This window comes from Saccostrea cucullata, unplaced genomic scaffold, assembly GCF_032062105.1.
Source record: "Saccostrea cucullata isolate Sc308-1 unplaced genomic scaffold, CSIRO_AGI_Scuc_v1 ctg46, whole genome shotgun sequence".
In the NCBI taxonomy this organism is placed as follows: domain Eukaryota; kingdom Metazoa; phylum Mollusca; class Bivalvia; order Ostreida; family Ostreidae; genus Saccostrea; species Saccostrea cuccullata.
Genome location: NW_026935190.1, coordinates 487,923 through 507,545, shown reverse-complemented (window position 1 = coordinate 507,545; position 19,623 = coordinate 487,923). Strand labels below are relative to the sequence as shown.

Genomic DNA, 19,623 nt, shown 5'->3' with positions numbered 1-19,623 from the left:
TATGGAACAAGAAAAAATATTTGTTTTTGATAAAATCTGTCATCTGTACCAATTTGAAAATGTTTTTACATAATTTGCTTGTGATCAATAAAATATGGCACACATAAAGATTGTATTAAGATACAAACTGGAAGCATCTCTATTTGTGCTTGAAAGAAATACGTATATCAAGCATCCTCTCGCTTAAAATTTGAGTGGGAAAAATCGCACCTTATCGAGATTTGTTTTCGGACACAATGCATTGATTGTAAACACTAGTATTCCAACGTTGATACTTAAAAGACGCTTGAGTCTCTGAATGACAATATCTATGTAGTATTAAGTCCTCCAACAATCTGTCGGAATTCTTAAGGGGTAGATATTGCGTCCCGTTATAAGCAGTCGTATTTTGGTATTTATATGATTTTATTCATAAATTATACATGAGATATACCAAATTTTGAGTTGAAGGCCACATCAAATCTTTTCTTTTTTTCATGGGGAAGTTCTTGAATAGATTCTGCTACATATCAATGCACAAAATAGGTCTGCTAAAAACGAGGCACAATTGGTAACCATGAGAATTGCAACTTAGAAAAAACAAGAGGCCCATGGGCCTTATAGGTCACCTAAGTATCGTGTAACAACTTTCCAACATTTGAATTTGATTCGTGATTTCAACCAGAGGCCATAAAATTCACAATTTTGAAAAAGGTACCACTGCTTATCATAACTATACACTTAGCATGCGTACTTTGGTTACTTAATACCCATAGGTAGATCAGAGTAACAAAGAGAAAATGCACTTCCACTTTATTAGTTGTGCACCCCATCCCACAGGAACCACTGACCCTGGGGCCACATCTTTCAAAATTTTGGAAATTTTATGAATTTTATTTCATCATATTGTTGATTAATACCAAAGTACAGATTTCAAAGCATTAAATTATTTTGAAACTATGCCCCCAGTACCTCTGTCCCAGGAGCCCGGTAATTAACCATTTTGGAAGAGGCAGCTTTCTTCGTCATAAATATGTACTATGATCATTGGAATAATACCCAGGAGCAAAGGAAAAGATTTTCAAAGAATTTAAGCGTTTTCACTATATAAATATTAGGGCCCCACCCAAACACAAGAAACCCTGACTCAGGGGCCCTAAAATTCACAAATCTCAAAGAGGCCTCCTTCCTCCTCATAACTATGTGCATAGTTCATTGGTTAAATACCCAGCTGGTACAGAAAAGAAGATTTTTAAAGAATTTATGCATTTTCACTATATAATCAATAGAACCCCACCCTAACCCCAGAACCCCTAACCCAGGGGCAATGAAATTCACAATTTCGGAAGAGACAGCCTTATTCAACATAGCTATGTACTTGGTTAGTTTATTTAATACTCAGGAGCAGAGAAGATTTTCAAAAAAATAATTCATTTTCACTCTTTAATCTTTATAGCCCCGCCCTAGCACTAACACCCCTGACCCTGGGGCCATGAAATTCACAATTTTGGAAGAGGCAGTCTTACTCAACATAACTATGCACTTGGTTAGTTTATTTAATGCCCATGAGCAGAGAAGAAGAATTTCAAAGAATTTATACAATTTCACTATATAATCTTTATAGCCCCGCCCTGCCACTAGAACCCCTAACCCTTGGGCCATGAAATTCACAATTTTGGAAGAGGCAGTCATTTTCAACTTAACAATGCACTTGCTTAGTTTATTAAATGCCCAGGAGCAGAGAAGAAGAATTTCAAAACTTTATGCATTTTCACTATATAATCTATTTAGCCCCGCCCTAGCACTAGAACCCCTGACTCTGGGGCCATGAATTTCACAAATTTGGTAGAGGACTCAATGCTGATTACAATCATACCAACAGTTTGACTGCTTGATGTCCAGGAGTAAAGAAGAAAATTGCACTAATTTTAGTGGTTTGCCCCCCCCCCCCTCGTCACAGAGGGAGGGGGGGGGGACCATGAAATTCACAATTTTTGTTCGCCTTCACCCATAGATGCTATATGCTAAAATTGTTTGAAATTGTTTCAGTAGTTTCAGAGAAGAAGCTGAAAATGTTAACGAACGACGACGGACGAAAACGGATAGCTATAGGTCACCTGAGTTTACTCAGGTGACCAAAAAATGAATATAAGTGACTGACAAAGCGTCGTCGAAATATCTTATTGTTGAATTGAAGGCCATAACAAGATATTTACTTCCTTTTTAGCTCACCTGAGCCGAAGGCTCAAGTGAGCTTTTCTGATCAAAATTTGTCCGTTGTCTGTCGTCGTTGTCGACGTCGTTGTTGTCGTTGTCATAAACTTTTCACATTTTCATTTTCTACTCAAGAACCACTGGGCCAATTTCAACCAAACTTGTCAAAACGTATTCTTGGGTGAAGGGGATTCAAATTTGTTCAAATGAAGGGTCATGTCCTTTTCTAAGGGAAAATAATTATGAAATAGTGAAAAATTAATGGCATCTAAAAAAATTTTCTTCTTCAGAACCACAGGGTCAGGGAAGATGAAATTTACGTGGAAGCATCCTCAGGTAGTGTAGATTCAAGTTTGTTCAAATCATGACCCCCTGGGGTAGGGTGGGACCATTATGAGGGGTCAAAGTTTAACATCCGAATACATAGGGAAAATCATTAAAATTCTTCTTCTCAAGAACCACTTGGCCAGGAAATATGAAACTCATCTGGAAGCATCCTCTGGTAGTGTAAATTCAAGTTTGTTCAAGTCATGACTCCCGGGGGTAGGGTGGGGCCATGATAAGGAGTCAAAGTTTAACATAGGAATACATAGGGAAAATCTTCATAAATCTTCTTCTCAAAAAGCACTGGGCCATGGAATATGAAACTCATGTGGAAGCATCCTCTGGTAGTATAGATTCAAGTTTGTTCAAATCATGACCCTGGGGGAAAGGCGGGGTCACAATGGGGGATCAGAGTGACCAGTCATGCATTTAAGCTTTTAATACTATACTGATTTTTGCTTTTATCCTAGCTACAGTTCTCAGGTGAGCAATGTGGCCCTTTGGTCTCTTGTTTGAGTAATTTTGCTTCAGGTTAACTTACAATGGGTATAATAAGAATCAAAGGGAAATCCGAAAGAATTTTAGAGATTCATAATTCAGAAACTCAAACATCTTTTTAATATTTACTTTGGAGTACCATTGATTAGAATCAGTAATTTTTAACAAAATAAACTTGAAAGTAACAAGTAAAATGGTAAGCATTAAGGAATGAGTTACATTTTTTGCTATCTATATATTATCATAAGCCTGACGTTATTTGCGGGGAATGGTTGTATAGAATTTTGAAGAGGCGTGCGTTTTGTTGGTATTAATTGAAGTCAATTAAGTATTTTATAAAGCAATATAAAGAAATTACGTATCATAAACTTCGATATAAATTTTCATTTAACTTAAAATTGAAGATAACATTGAGTTAAGTTTAGGTTAGTAACAAGATTACTCTGGAGATTGAATTGATTGTTCCCTGTACGGACTGTGAAAATTTTGGAAGAATTTTTGACCAATAGAAGAAACAAAAACAAAGAACTATTGAGTGACAGCGACCTTGGTTTAATAATTCATCTTGAGTTAAGATTATTTTGACATTTCGTTTTTTTTTATCCTAAATATTGAATGTCAACAGAATATCTTTCAATCATAAGTACCAAAATGAGCATCTTAAAAAAACAGTCAATCATTCTTGCATTGTGTTGTTTTTGAACATTTCTTCTTTCAGTATACCATCATGCACATCTTGTAAATTGAAATTAAACAAAATGGTTTTCTCCTGTAAAAGTCATTCCTTTTACAATGGTCAGAATAATAAAAATTCAGTTTACACATTTATTCCATTTGGCTCCCATTACTTAAAAACCTCAGATACTTTTTTCCCAGACAAATGCACACTCTCATACACCCTTACATCCTCTGACACACAGACATGAACATTTCAAAATATTTCTTGATGATCTTATACATATCATATTCTTCATAGGATTCATGAATGCAATCACTCACTGCAAACATGTTATGCCTCCTTGACAATAAAAGGCATGTATATGTAGAAATAAAAAAATGTAAACATAAGTTAAAACCTATCATGAATAATTAAGTTATTTATCAATGAAATGATCTCTCATACGAATCTTTTTCGTCACATGTGATCATAATCAGGATTCATTTCTTCATTACGTCTTGTACCCCTATCCATTACGTCATATTCATTATCTGGCGCACTAAACCCATAAACGCTCTGACTGGTACCACTCGGGTTATTGTTTTTGCCTGCACCCATGACGTCATAACTATTTTCGACATCTTTCGTGTCTTGTTTTTGTGCTGTTGAAGATGAACTTACAACTCGGGATATCGTTTTTGGATCTTCTAGTGTAAGTACAATATTTTCATAAGCTGTACCCCCCGACATAGAGCCTGGGTTGGATTTCTTTGACCTCCTTACAGGTTTTATGGGGGACGATTTCACCGATTTGTCCTCTGGGAGTTTACTATCACGCCTTGGAGTGCTGGAGAAGATGACCGTTGGGGATTGATATTTGGACCTGGGATTTTTATTCCTGGATCTGGAAAAAATCATCATGCTATCTTGGTGATATAGTTTTGGACTCGATCACTATAAAAGTTATTTTATTTTATCGAGATTTGAAAGTAAGAGATATGGCTCACTTTCTTAATTAATGCAACATGTTCTTTTTTTATTCTGCAGCTTAAAGTCTTACCTGAAAAACAAGCATATGACAACGAGCACCACTAGAGCAACTGTCCCGATAATCCCCACTATTACACCAGCAAGGACACCTGACCCTCATTAAATAATGAAGTAATTGTAATATTAAACAATTAACTCAAATATAAAAACGAACTACAATTACTGTTAAATTACTCAAAGAAAGAATGCCCGAGAATAATAACGAAATTCATTTGATAGCAAATTAAAGAGATGAGTATTGATGAATATTGATATATAGTTATGTATAAAGAATAGCAGACCACCTTCATTCCAAACACTTCTACGCTCTTGAGCATGCTTTGCTGACTCACTTTGGAGTTTCATCTGGTAATTTGCATCTAGAATTGCACATAACTGAAATCAGTACCATTTTCATGAAGATACGAGGGCTGTTCAATAAATAATGTCCTGGGTGCTCGGAAAGAAGCAAAAGACGCTTTTCAATGATTTAGTCTTCATGATTTAACTTACTTATCTCTTTTAATTAAAACACATGTCCGTAACATTTTTTATTCAATTTCTGATTGTTTTCTTTCTCTAATAAACCTTTCGATTTTTTTGCAAAAAATTTGCTTTCTAGCCTCCTCCAGAAATTAAACTGTCTCCCCGAATACGAATTTGAACAACAATACCATTAATATTTAAGAAAACTGCATATAAATCTGTCTTTGTGCTCTTGCAATTCTTTGCTCTTGTCAGACCTTCGCTGTTTTTATCAAGTACATCTTATGGTAAATTTTGTTTTGAGGGTTTTAAGCAATAGATTCAAGTTCCATTATCCGTTTGAATATCAAACAAACGTGGATAACTACAATTACTGATAATTTAAGATAATTGTTAAGACATTCGTACACGCTGTCGTTTTCACTCATTTTTCAAAATATAGGGTGACCTTTGAGTACTAAGCTTTTTTACCGTCAAACGTTTCTTAAAAACAGTGTAAACTAATCCTGAAATGATGTATATCAAATTTGCTATGTGTCTTAAAGTCAATCATACATCATCAAATATTATTTGTTGAAATTTGGCAAACAGTACATAAGTTGTTATAATTTTTTGTTGGCAAGGACGGTACCCATTTTTGATGCCCATTGAATAATTTTTTATCATTGAAATCCACCTGTTCATTTGTCTATAATTTAATTTTGTTTGTATTCTAGTCTCTCATTGGTTGATTTCCAAAAAGGAACGCAAATTATTTCTCAATAACCTGGCTTGGTATGGGGACACACCCCCTTGACAACCAGCTGAATCATCTGTATCCATGCAATCACCTCATTTCCAGTCCTTGGGATGAATGGAAAATTCCAGATTTAATAAATGTACCTTTATATTCAAACAGTAGCTCGATCTTACCTCATGTACACAACAATCATGGCTGCTAGAATCTGTGTATCAGTCATTACCTCCCCTTGTTTCACATGACTTCCGTTACTAGGGATGTATTATTGAGCGGCAAAAGCAGCACAATTTTACACCAACATATGATTAAATATTTTAATATTAAATTATACGGAATGACTCTAATTCTTGGCCAAATTATTCGATTATAACCTGGTTTGGGTCAGTTTAGGCCTTTTTATAATCCGTTTCGTGGATTATAAAGCGTAAACTGACCCAAACCAGGTTATAATCGAAAATTTGGCCAAGAATTAGAGTCATTCCTTAAATAAAACAGGCATTGGTTGCTGTAAATGTCACATATTTCAGTGAATATTTTTTTGGGATTTTTAACAAGTTTTACAGCAGCTTAAATGAAGCTTTTATTTATACTCTAGTTTACTTATTTTTTACCATTCATTTATAATGCAGTGTCTCGAAAAGCCCTTGTTTTCCAGCTTCTCACAATGAAACTATGTGATGAAAAGTGGTCACATAAACTGTTAGAAATTCATTAAAGATTAAATAATGAGAGAAAATCAAGCTTAATGTCATACGATATCTGTATTGTATGTCATACAGTTCAGGACATTATTTATTGAACAGCCTTCGTACATACACGTATCTACTATGGTGGAATTATATCAAAAGAGAACTGCCGCTATAAAGTAAGTGTTTCAAATACACAGTGCGATTTCAGAAACTTCATGCAACTACGATGAGCATAAAGATTGCATTCCAATCTCACCTGTGGTCATCAAAAGATTTGCAATCTCTCTTCATAACAAGACGATCTTGCAATAATACATTTGTACGTGTAATTCTTTTAAATTATCAATAATTTTGAACTGAATGAAAATCACTTAGTTAACCGAAGAATGTTCCATTATAATTTCAAGGTGATGAAGAACTGGCGAAGGCCCGGAACAGGACCAAAATTTGCGAAAACGTAAACATTTGGTAAGAAATTGTCTCAATCTTTTGAAAAAACAAGTTGTGTTTCTTGACCCCAACACGCTTGAAGCAAACCCTTGTTGCATCTCAGCAGCAATTTATCAACAAAATTTCGAGCCCCCCCCCCCCCCAAAAAAAAAAAAGAAAAGAAAAAAAGGGGAAAAAAAAGAAAAACAGAAAGAAAAAAGATAAATTTCTAGATTGTGAAAACTGATTTGTATTAAAATGTGATTGTATCTATAAGATTCCTTTCCACATATGCAGCTGTCTGACATTTTATTAAGTGTCACTTCCTGATACTTATCATTAAAGACATGCATGTAAAGCTACTTTGTATACGAGGTTTGTCACAGAAATGCGAACTTTGAACATTTCATAAACAACATGCATAAATTAAGTAATCTAAAACCGTGTTGGGAAATGTAATTTTCGCCATGCATTTACTTTATGAGATTGTGATATGATTTGCATGTAGAAACGACATTCTAGTTCGATATTGGTGGTCGGCGCAACTCAATTTTTTCTACTTCAAAAAATACATTGCCAGAGACGTTTCCTTGATAATTAATAAAAGCCATACGGAATCATTATGTGAAAAAAATAAATTCAAAGGAATTACCAGTATTTTTGATCTGGAGTAATATTGTGTGTAGAAATTCATAAATTTGATGACCATTTATGACAAAAATGACGTTATATACACAAACATTTTCTCCTGTATCTCTTGTCCATACAGGAAAAAAGATGGAAAACGATGGAACTACACATTTTCTAACACAGATACAACCTGGCAAAAGAAGTTTAAAACAGCTATACTGGTTATCCGATCGGAGAGACGTTTGGTAGAACAAGATAAATGACGAAAAACTTTAGAGCTTGATGTCAATAACACAGAAACTGTTGTTTATGTGGGCAGTTGATTTTATGACCGAATTTGGAAAACTGTCCATTAAAAAGAATAAATTCTACTAGTCTGTCTGAGATAAATATACTTTGTTGAATTTTATATGCTTCAAACTTTAAAACTTCACATTTTAAAGAATTCCAAGACAATTTTCAAAAAAAAAAAAACCACGTTTCGCCGGCAGCTTCTTTTAGTAGAGTAGTTAAACGAAGAGAAAATTTTTATCTATATAGACATTTTCGACATTGAAAAGACTTTGATTATAATGAATGATTTTTTTTTTTAAATTGAAATACTGTTTTGAAACAAAATTATTGAAGATGTTTGTGTTTTTTCTTTGACAAACCTCGTATTTGAAGAATATTTCAAATCATAAAAAGGATATGCATAGTTATCTTAAATGATCTTTTCTTTTTGTGACGTAAAAACAATTCATTAATAATAACATGATGCTAAAAAATGCATAATCTGTCAGTGTACACTTTGATACCTCCTCCAATACCTCCTCCAATGACCGTTTGTGTACTGATCTCATTTGTTGTTTCGATGTTCTCATCTCTTGTTGTACTTCCATCAGTATTTCTCGAGCTATTGCTGACTTCCGTTATAGGAAAAAACGTGAATTATCAATTGAATTCTATCACTTCCTTGCAAATACACACATATTTATGGAAGACACAAGATAAAACACGTTATTTAAGGAATAACTGTCTTATTTTTCGAATTCATGAAGTGATCAATGGATTGGCTTGTGTGATAATTTGCATAAACGCCGAAGGCGTTTATGCATAAAATTATCACACAAGCCAATCCATTGATCATCTTCATGAATTCGAAAAATCTGACAGTTATTCCTTATTTTTACATGCTTTGATTCCGCCAATCCACGGGCTCCAAGCCTGCTTCTCTCTAGGTGTTGTCCCGCCCTGCACGTGGTTTTTTTGGAACCGCGCCAACACATTCATGAGGAAATCAATTACATTTACAATTGGTAATTTTATCTCGGACAAAGACATTGGAAATGTAAATATTTTAAAATAAATTCTCAATGAAGATTTCCACAATGCCTCACATCAGCCAGCTCCCAAGCATTGATATTACATTGTGTATTTCGAAAATTTCTCCTAAGATCCGATAATTAATCGTACCTATAATCCTTCTTTGCATCAGTGTTAGAGATGAGATACATCATATTTATACTTGCTATGATAAGAGTGTTTAACATAACTCCTTTTTTAAAGAATAGAATAATCGTCACAGTAGCTAAAAATATATATCATGAGTGGCAGACATACTGACAGAAGATGGGTAAGGTGACATATCGAAGAGTACACGTGCATGCTTCATAGAAGATATAAAGATCTAGCAATACTTACTTTGAACAGTTTTTGAAGATGATGCTGTCCTCACAGGATCTTAAGGAATAAGATAATAATATGAGTTATATTTGTGAAAATCTGAACAAGTAAACCAAACAAGAGGCCCATGGGCCACATCGCTCACCTGTGAAGCTTTGACCATTCCGTTCTTTACCAGATTTCCCCCTTGTAATACACATTATGACGCCACCCTACCCCACTGATCATAATTTAGACAATTTGAAATCTGCACTACCATAGGATGCTTTGATTCCCCATTGTAAAACTTTGATTCCCTATTGTGGCCTCACCCTACCCCCGGGGTCATGATTAGAACAATTCAGAATCTACACTACCCCAGGATGCTTCCACATAAGTTTCAGCATTTCTGGCACAGTGGTTCTTGAGTAGAAGATTTTCAAAGATTTTTCCTACATTAATTTCTATGTAAAACTTTGATTCCCCATTGTGGCCCTGCCCAACTCCCAGGGGTCATAATTTGAACAATTATGAATCTGCACTACCCCAGGATGCTTCCACATAAGTTTCAGCATATCTGGCCCAGTGGTTCTTGAGAAGAAGATTTTTAAAGATTTTTCCTATATATTTCTATGTAAAACTTGCATTCCCTATCGTGGCCCTGCCCAATCCCCGGGGGTCATGATTTGAACAATTTAGAATGTACACTACCCCAGGATGCTTCCACATAAGTTTCAGCTTTTCCGGCCCAGTGGTTCTTGAGAAGAAGATTTTCAAAGATTTTTCCCATATATTTCTATGGTAAACTTTGCTTCCCCATTGTGGCCCCGACCAACCCCCGGGGTCATGATTTGAACAATTTAGAATCTACACTACCCCAGAATGCTTCCACATAAGTTTCAGCTTTTTTGGCACGGTGGTTCTTGAGAAGAAGATTTTTAAAGATTTTTCCTATATATTTTTATGTAAAACTTTAATTCCCCATTGTGGCCCCGCCCTACCCCTGGGGGTCATGATTTGTAAAATTTAGAATCTACACTAACCCAGAATGCTTTCACATAAGTTTCAGCTTTTCTGGCCCAGTGGTTCTTGAGAAGAAGATTTTTTAATGACCCCACCCTATTTTTGTCTTTTCTTGATTATCTCCCCTTGTGAGAGGACTTGGCCCTTCATTTTTACAATTTAAATTTCCCTTTACCCAAGGATGCTTTGTACCAAGTTTGTTTAAAATTGGCCCATTGGTTCTTGAGAAGAAGTCAAAAATGTGAAAAGTTTACAGACGGGCAGACAGACGGACAGACAGCTAGACAGACGGACGGACGAACGACGGACAAAATGTGATCAGAAAAGCTCACTTGAGCCTTTGACTCAGGTGAGCTAAAAAAGGAATCCCCGACTTAAGGTCACCTAAGTAACCCAGATGATCTATTGCTATGCAACGTGTTTTCGTCCATCGAAATATTAACCCTTTCAGCTTTTTCTCAGTAATTGATTAACCAATATTACAGTCAATTTCTCAAAAAGTATATATGAGTAAGGGATGTTTTTTTTTAATTTAACTATCATTGGCCTGCTAGGTCCTGAGGTATAAAAATAAGCGGACTCATCCTCAAAATCTTCTCGTTTACTCATGAGCATCAAAACGTCATACCGTAGGCACGAATTTAATTAACACTGAGCTCTGAATAAAATTGGGAAAATCACGATCTCAGGGTCTTAATAAAATGCATTAATTTTTTTAAAAATGTCTTTTTCCTCTATGTACAAAGAAAATTAAGAAGATAAATTAGGTTTATCGTTAACTTATAATGATCAGGGGTGCCTCTTATGACTGTAAAATTTATGGCTTCAAGGTAAGGGGGTCTGTGGGCGGAAGAGATGCTATTATTTGCGAGGAGTGTTCAAAAATTAAGTAGACAAGAGTCATTTTGTAGTAACCCAGTTTCATAAATTATTGGAACTTGAAAAAACTACCAAAAACTAATCAACTAATAATTTTATTATTATTTTACAGATTTTTTCTATTGAAATTAAATAATTTAAATGTCTGATAGATTGATTGATTGTTTGTTGTTTAAGGTCCCTCTTTTTCATTCATATGGAGATGCCACCTCTTGCCGGTTGAGAGCTGCTTTTATCCTATACTCGGCACTTACGGCCATGGAACATTGAGGGCTCTTTTTCGTGCCATCATTTACTGCGACAGGGGAACTCGGATTGTACGGTCTTATCCGAAGGATCTGTCTCCATGTCCCACAGTGGGATTCGAACCCGCGACGTAAGAATCAATTCCTAACTTTGCGACTCAAAAGCAGACGCTCTAACCACTGCGCCACGCGGGCGCATACATGTCCAAGAACGAATTCGAGGGCGGGGAAAGGGGCGTTGAAGTCCCAAAATGTATTACAATAAATTTGGAAAATGAAATTTAAAATCTCACATAAAAGCGATTTCAGTTTTTCGTTGGATAAAAATTATGGTTTCTAAAATGAAATAAATGTTAAATTCAATTTTATCACAAATGCCTTTATTTCCGTAATAAGAATTTGATAACCTTTATTTGCATAGGTTTGAAAATTTTTGAGATTTGTGGATCCAGGTTGAACTAAATGGAGTATATAGTGAAAATGCATTAATTTATTTCGTTAAAAAAGTCTCGTTAACTTTCATACAGTGGTTTAAAAGGAATTGAAGATGATAAAAGATGGGTACCCGAAATCGTAACAGACGGACGGACGTACAGACAGGAAGACAGAAGGACATCCCGAAAAATAATTATTACCATCTTACCTTCTAAACAAATGTTTGAATTTTTCTCTGAGCAATCTTCTTTGGAATAGGTAAGATCACCAAGTGAATTATACTTTTGGACAAATGAACATAGAGAAGATTCCAAATCTGAAATAAAAAATGGGATAAGTGTATCTATTTTTGCTTTTCCGAAAAATTACATTGCACCTGCTTATATGCAATTGTTTTTGGGTCAGTTTAGAGGGGACATATGCAAACATGCATCTTCTTTTCTTACTAATTTCTACATTACTGAAATACTTATATTCTGTCTTTTTTGTGTTAAATAAAAATAGAAAACAAAACGAGAGACCCATGGACCACACCTCTCACATGAGTAACTAAACCATGCTGTTCCTAACAAGATGTTTCCCTTTGTAATAACTATTGTGGTCCAACCCTATGCCCGAGGTGACCATTTAGAATCTTCATTACACCAGGATGCTTCCACACAAGTTTCAACTTTTCTGATCCATTGGTTCTTGAGAAGAAATTTTTGTTAAAAAATATTTTCCATACATTTCGATGTAGAACTTGGATTCCCTATTATGGCCCCGTCCTACGCCCGGGGATTATTATTTGAATAATTTGCACCCACGTGCGTAAGTTTCAGCTTTCCTGACCCGGTGAATCTTGAGAAGATTTTTAAAGATTTTTTAAAATATATATTTCAATGTGAAACTTGAATTCCCTATTACGACCCCGCCTTAGGCCCGGGCTCATGCTTGGAACAATTTAGAATCTACACTACCCCAGGATGCTTCCACATAAGTTTCGTCTTTTCTTGATTATCCCCCTTGTTAGGGGACAAGTCCATGTTATTCATTTTAACAGTTTAAACTCCCCTTTACCCAAGGATGCTTTGTACAAAGTTTGGTTAATATTGACCCAGTGGTTCTTATGAAGAAATTGAAAATGTGAAAAGTTTACAGAGGGACGGCCAGACGGACGACAGACAATGGTTGACCAGAAAATTTCACCTGAGCTTTACACTCAGGTGAACTATTAAGCTAATTTAAGAAATAAGCAATAAAAACTTACATATAAAAATTTTAGTGAATTGAAGTACTAGTTTATGGCGATAACGAACAGTATTCAAGCTCAAAAGTCCAGTAAAGAATACAAAATGAGCAGAGTACAGACGGACCCCCCAAAAAATCAGATTTCGGATCAAGTACCATGGTTTATTGAGCATCTCCTGCCGACTGGTCATACCCGCCATGTGCTCCTTGTCATGATCGGGAAATAACGGAAAAATCCGTCGACAATTCAGTGTGAAAATAATTGTTTAACAATTAGTATGAAAAACGTCAGTCATCATTTGACTCCATAATAAATTGTATTTGCTGACAAGGTATTCTTGATTCAGAAATTTGTATTCTAAAAAATTTCCTCCTTTTAGAAATTGTTCATATGTAGAGCATGCTCTTGCATATCAAATCAACTGAGAGATATAAATCCAGTATGCAGGTTTTGGAGGTATATTGCTGCATTAGAAAGGGAAGTTGACGATCGAAAAGTTAAAATCATCACGTTTATCGTAAAGCTTGGATGTTAGATAATCATTAACGTCTTTTTCAAGTAAAATATCTAAATATGAAACAGATTTGTAAGACTGTGGTATTTTTATTTCAAGCTCACCGGGATATATGTGTCGTATTAAAATAAGAATGGAAATAATCACTGTAAATTGACAATACGTAGTCGATATATCTGTATGTCGAGTTGAAGACCACAGCAAGTGTTTCTTCTTTTCATGTACATGTATAAGATTTTGGTCAAATTCTGCAAGATTTAAAATCATGTATAACGACGACCGAAAATAAAACATACCTGATTGATAGATGTACGACTGTCTTAATCCAATCCAGTAGTTTCCCTTGTATTTAGTATTATATCTTCTGGGTATTGTTTCATTATTGACATTAGCAAGAATCATGTCTTCTTCTGAACAATTTTTATCAGCTTCCATCCATGTTAATGGGACGTCGTGAGGTTTTAAATCTCCATTTCTATCTACAACAAAATGCAAATTTTCTACTTTTTCTACAACAAACTACATATAAACTTTTGGATTATACCTACAACAAAAACATATTACAACATTATTGAAAATAATGGGATTAATATAATTTGTGATAGATATGTAAACCCTTTTTTCTACCTCCTTGTATTTAATGCAAGTGCTGCTTTTAGAAAATGTGTTTACAGCTACATTCATTGCAAACCCCATTACTAAAATACAATAAGTCTGAAAGATTTTCAAAACAAATATTTATGTTACTTAAAACATTAACATATCCTATTACTTATATAGAAGACAACTAATTCATATGCGAAACATATCTTACCTTGACAAATAAAGGGGAGTTCTGAGTTACAATCGTCTCTTGTAAATGTTTCATAAAACGTATTATAATAAACACAATCTTGAAACTGTGTCCCTCCGAGACGACGGAGAACATCTAAATTGTACAAGATAATGAAATAAATTATATTGGTCATCTGTTTTCATTTTTTCAAAATATGTCTTCTGCGGACCATCAAGCATAATATTGAAAATTATATTTAAGCTCGGTTTTGCATAAAGGCATCAAGACTCCATCTTCTCACTTATGCAATTCGAAAGCCAGACCCCCAAAACACATGCAAATTGATGAAGACGGGTTTGTCAACAAATTTTATTGTACCATTTGATGCACCTGACGTATACACATTGCTTTTTAATATTTACGGACGATATGAATTTCTTGCAATCTTTGTACAGTTTACGGAAGTTCCATGGGGTCTGGCTTTCGAATTGCGTAAGTGAGGACAAAGGCGACAATGGGATACTGAGCAGTATCTTGTAAATTTCCCCCCATAGAACGTGTAAGCCTTTGTCAGAGATGGCCTGGAATGGTTTTCAACCAACCGTGACGATGACGTTAACGCGAAACAGAGTCACGTAAAGTTCGGGTCATTCGTTTTGCCACCTGTTTAATCGCCACCCAACCAGCACAAAAACCACTGTTAATAAAGCAGACTATCATAATCATTACATTCATCCCAAAACTGAAAGAAACCAATAGCGCAATTCGTGTTTTTGAGCCGATCAAGTTTACGTTCGTGTTCCTCTCACTGGCGCATGCGCGCTTCGTTTGACTAATTTTTCGGTGTGGTTAGCCATGCCTGTTATAGCCAGGGTTTGGAAGATAAACACTTTGATGAATTTAATGCATATGAGAATCAAGGTTGTGGCAGATGCGCGGTGGAGACATTGAAGATGTTTTTGATTTTCACTTTTGGGGGGTATCGTTGTATGAGTTTCAATAACCCATGAAGTTTAAGATGAAATCAAAATTTTTTTGAACATTTGAAAATACCAAAATACCAAATCAACAATATGAAAACTTACGACTTTTCTACTTTTTATACCCACGATAAATTAAAGTTCAGGCTAAATTCTGAATCATTTAAAGCTGCTTTTTCAATAAAAATGGTACTCGTAAATTAACTTAACTTATCATTGGTCATTTGCAAATTTACTTTATTAAAAACAATTCGATTGTACACATAAGTACTCTAAAGTTGATGTTAAAAAGATGCTCGTTATACACACTGTGTTGTCGACGAATGTTTAGGTTTTTTCCTGAACATGACGAGGAGACACGGCGGTTTTGACCCGTCGGTAGGGTATGCTTATTCCTCCATGGTACCTGATCCCACTTCTGATGTTTTGAAGGTCCTTGTTTGCTCTTCTCCTATTTTGTATTGTTTTATAGACGTTGAGCCAGAATACTGTTCGTTATTTCCATATTTTTCATTAAAATGTTTTCCCAAACAAACTGCAATTATGTTACCTTCAAAAAGTTTCCAATCAAAGTACAGAATTGAACCAAATATCCATAAAAGAGTTTTTTCTCTCTTAGTAAATGATCGCAACTTTTTGTTTTTATATCATTTTGTATCTTTGTGTGACATCTCTACCATATATATGAAAATAAGAAAAAAATAAAAATAGGAAGCATATAAAAATAACTAATATATCCAAAAAATGTTTATGTTAATGATGTTGGGAAGTCTGATCAAGAATCTATGAGAGTAGTTGTTGTAATATAAACTATAAAGTGAACAAAGTGGTGTTAATGTTACTAATTTTAAGCGACGTTGATGAGGAAATGGTTATTAATAAAATGTGTTTGACATTTTAATCCGCTTCGCAAATATCAAAATTGACTCTGATTGGAAATGGCAACATTTCAAAATGTTGCCAGTTTTGATGTTTTTAGGATTTTTTAAATATCAAAACTCTAAAGAAAAAACAAACATTTAAGACATCTGGTGTTTAGACAAGCTTAAGGTACGAGTAATATGATCGTCCACCTAAATTAAAAAAAAGTTTTATATTCCATTTTGTGAAAAATATTTCATTCTTACCATTTGCCAACTGATAAACAGCAAATGAACGTTTTTCCGCTCTGCATGAAATATTGGTCCAAGCACATTTCATGTCGCAACTATTGGACTCCAAATTTGGAAGATTTTGTTCGACAATACAGGAACAATTGTATCCCTACAATGCACAGTTTCTGTAAAAATTCATGTAATATAAGTAAAATAACACAAATATTTAGAATGTTAGTTAGATCTACAAACATCAAGTAGACTTACTTTCAACAGGCTTAAATGGAGAACTTACCTGTATTCCAATAGTGTTATAGCTTTGATTTTCGCAATATTTCACACATTCTGAAAGGATGTTTCCTTCAAATATTCTTGTCGACAATATGTTGGTTTTTGATTGACAACCTTGATAAAGCGTAAAAACCACAGCAGATAAAGGAAAAATACCTAAATATCTTATACATTTATGCTTACCTTTAAGGTCAGACGACACGTTCCTCAAAAATATATAATTTTTCTTAAGAATTTGTTATTGAAGTATAGGTACTTAAACAAGTTTCCTCACAAAAAATTAGGGTACCTTACCAGACATTTTGACAAGATACCACAGGCTGATAATTCTTATGAAAACCTTTTGGGTAACCTTCTGAATGTCCTATATTACAATTTTTGGTGTACTTATATTTAAAAACATATTGAAAACAATGTATAAATCATAAGAAAATGACAAATATCAATATTTCTTGATATTATACCAAGAGATGCAAAAAATATATTTGAGGAAGATGTCGTCTGACCTTAAACAACCACAATGAAGAACAAACTGTTCCATTTTTAACAAAATATTTCACCATCTTATTTTTTATACTAGTATTTGTGCTAGCGCCTACCTTTCACAAACAATAGTTTTGGTATCCATGTATCTGCAACCCAGTACTTTGTAGTTTCTTTTAAATTGCCTTTTAAGTATTCAAGTCTATTTTTCATTTCAAAAAAGTTTAAAAGATGTGATTTTGAGCCCCTGCATGCGGTTCTTGCTTCTGTCCAATTAAGAGCCACATCCCTAATCACAACTGATCGTTCCATCACTATAGAAACGTTAAATAAATCAATTGAAATGTCAAAACATGAAATAAAACTAATTTTTAACATTTAAATATCGCTTAATATATATACATAAAAAATCTTATAGTTATCTCCTGTTAGAAAATTAATTAAAAATATTTTCTGTGAAATACAATATGACGGCATAACTCATTGAATTCATTTTATAAATCAATAAACGGATTTCCCCGTTATTTCCCGATCATGACAAGAAGCACAGGGCGGGTGTGGCCGGTTGGCAGGAGATGCTCAATCCTCCATAGCATTTGATCATACCCCTGATGTTTTGGAGGTCCGTGTTTGCTCTGCTCCTATTTTGTATTGTTTTATGGCCTTTGATATTGAATACTGTTCGTTATTTCCATATCAATATCCATCATTAAAATAAGATATACCTTCCCTAAACTGTACAATATTTGCTATTTTTAGGACAACGCTAATATTGTTTTCTTTGGACACAGTATTACGAAAAACAAAGTTTTACCATGATTGCTTAACTATGACTCAAGATTTAATTGTACAAACTCGATAAGCAACCTTTGTTTATTTATCTTTTTTTAAGATAAATATTTATTGAAGTTCTAGCCGAATGCAGTAAGAGAAACAAGATTAAGATAAAAATATCTAGTTTTGGTAATGTTTAGAAAAACAGTTTTTATCTTATTGTATTTAGTTTTGTTAAAATGTAGGGAAAAAATGTAGTATTATTTTCTTAATTCTCATTTTAATCTACTAAAACAAACTATACTCGTAGGTATGTTAAAATATTGAAAACAAAACATTAACTAAGCATCTGAAGGTACAAATATCAACCCAACCCTATTTTCTTAGATAAGAAATTCTGTCTTAAAATCACAAAGAAGTACAGTGTAATTTTATACAGTTGCCTGAGAAGAATTTTAGCCATTTATGTCATTTACAGAAAAAAGCTCATGCGTATAAAGTATTGACCAAAAAGTTAAAAGAATACAAGAGACATAGGGACCTTAACGGTCATCTGCGTATAAAACAACACTGTAAACACTCCTAACATGTATAAAGCAAAATTAACTGAGAGATGAAGCTATTCTGCCTAATCTTTTTCCCTAGGGTCACATTTTTAGAAGAGGTACCCTTGAAGATATGAACTTCATTCAGTCATGTTAGTCATAAATAACCATTAATTAATCAAATAGGATCAAACGAAGATCATTTTTGTTTTCCCAAATGTAAAGTCTAGTGTATACTTAGCTTTAATTTAATTGTTATAAAACTACTGCTTAACATAGTAAAAACTCCACTTATGGATTTTAAGTGTCACAATAAAACGTCAAAAAATGTTACACATAGTCAGGCACACTAACATTAGTCGTCATTTGAATCAGATGATTATCTTCAACTGCAACCTTTTTTTTTAAGTACATGTACATCAACATTTCAGATACTAGTATTCTATTTTCAAGTGACTCTAAAAAGTTTTTTTTCTCAAACCATAATATCAGAAGCCAGAGGCTACCATCTAACAGGACATTGACAATACATATATCAGTATAACAAATAGGCTGAAAAATGATCTAAAAACAAAACTTAACGTTTAAAATAAGGTTAAAAGATAACAGAAGTAGTACACGAAAGACTCACTTATATATCACTTTCTCCCGTCTGATTAAATATATACATGTACAATGTTATTCATAAGCTAAACTCTCACAAATACATTAAAATGCCAAACACCATTTCGTTGATGTGTAAGTGACTTTTGAGATGTAGAAATAAAAAAGAAACATGTTTATTACATATGAACTGATCATGAATTAATGTGTACCCTCAGAACAGGAAACAAATTTAATTTTAGATTCGTTATCGCTAACTTACCAATCTGTGAGAAAGAAATTCCGAGAAGTATAATAATAAAGTTGAAATTCATTGTTCAGAATTCTATTATGCAATGTAAAACATACAATATCCACACATTATATGTGTCAGCCTAGTTGTATCAGGAAAAGGAAACAATCACATCCTGACTGATTTCCGGGCAATGTACA

The 19,623-nt window shown here is 34.1% G+C and overlaps 1 protein-coding gene across 8 annotated transcripts; it reads right to left on the bottom strand.

Moving 5' to 3' along the window:
- Positions 1-4,075: 4,075 nt before the first annotated feature.
- Positions 4,076-19,623, bottom strand: LOC134242170 (uncharacterized). Of its 8 annotated transcripts, none has more exons than XM_062724234.1 (12): positions 19,454-19,622; positions 17,386-17,583; positions 16,791-16,900; positions 16,529-16,664; positions 14,461-14,574; positions 13,943-14,125; positions 12,110-12,217; positions 9,359-9,397; positions 8,485-8,583; positions 5,008-5,082; positions 4,734-4,812; positions 4,076-4,577 (listed from the first exon to the last, which is right to left on the bottom strand). In XM_062724234.1, exons 1-12 carry the CDS (start codon positions 19,503-19,505, stop codon positions 4,151-4,153), a joined length of 1,620 nt encoding a protein of 539 aa, XP_062580218.1. In that variant the 5' UTR covers positions 19,506-19,622; the 3' UTR covers positions 4,076-4,150. The 8 variants fall into 8 exon arrangements, with proteins under 8 accessions (XP_062580218.1, XP_062580220.1, XP_062580221.1 ...); XM_062724235.1 differs by having other exon boundaries at positions 4,077-4,577; positions 8,485-8,580; positions 19,454-19,621; XM_062724232.1 differs by having other exon boundaries at positions 4,077-4,577; positions 8,473-8,583; positions 19,454-19,620.

Coding starts and splice junctions, on each gene's coding strand:
- LOC134242170 (XM_062724232.1), bottom strand. CDS start 19,505: ATGAATTTCAACTTTATTATTATACTTCTCGGAATTTCTTTCTCACAG. Junction 14,126..14,460: donor ACTCCCCTTTATTTGTCAAG/GTAAGATATGTT, acceptor ATTTTGTTGTAG/ATAGAAATGGAGATTTAAAA. Junction 12,218..13,942: donor GTCGTACATCTATCAATCAG/GTATGTTTTATT, acceptor TTTTTATTTCAG/ATTTGGAATCTTCTCTATGT.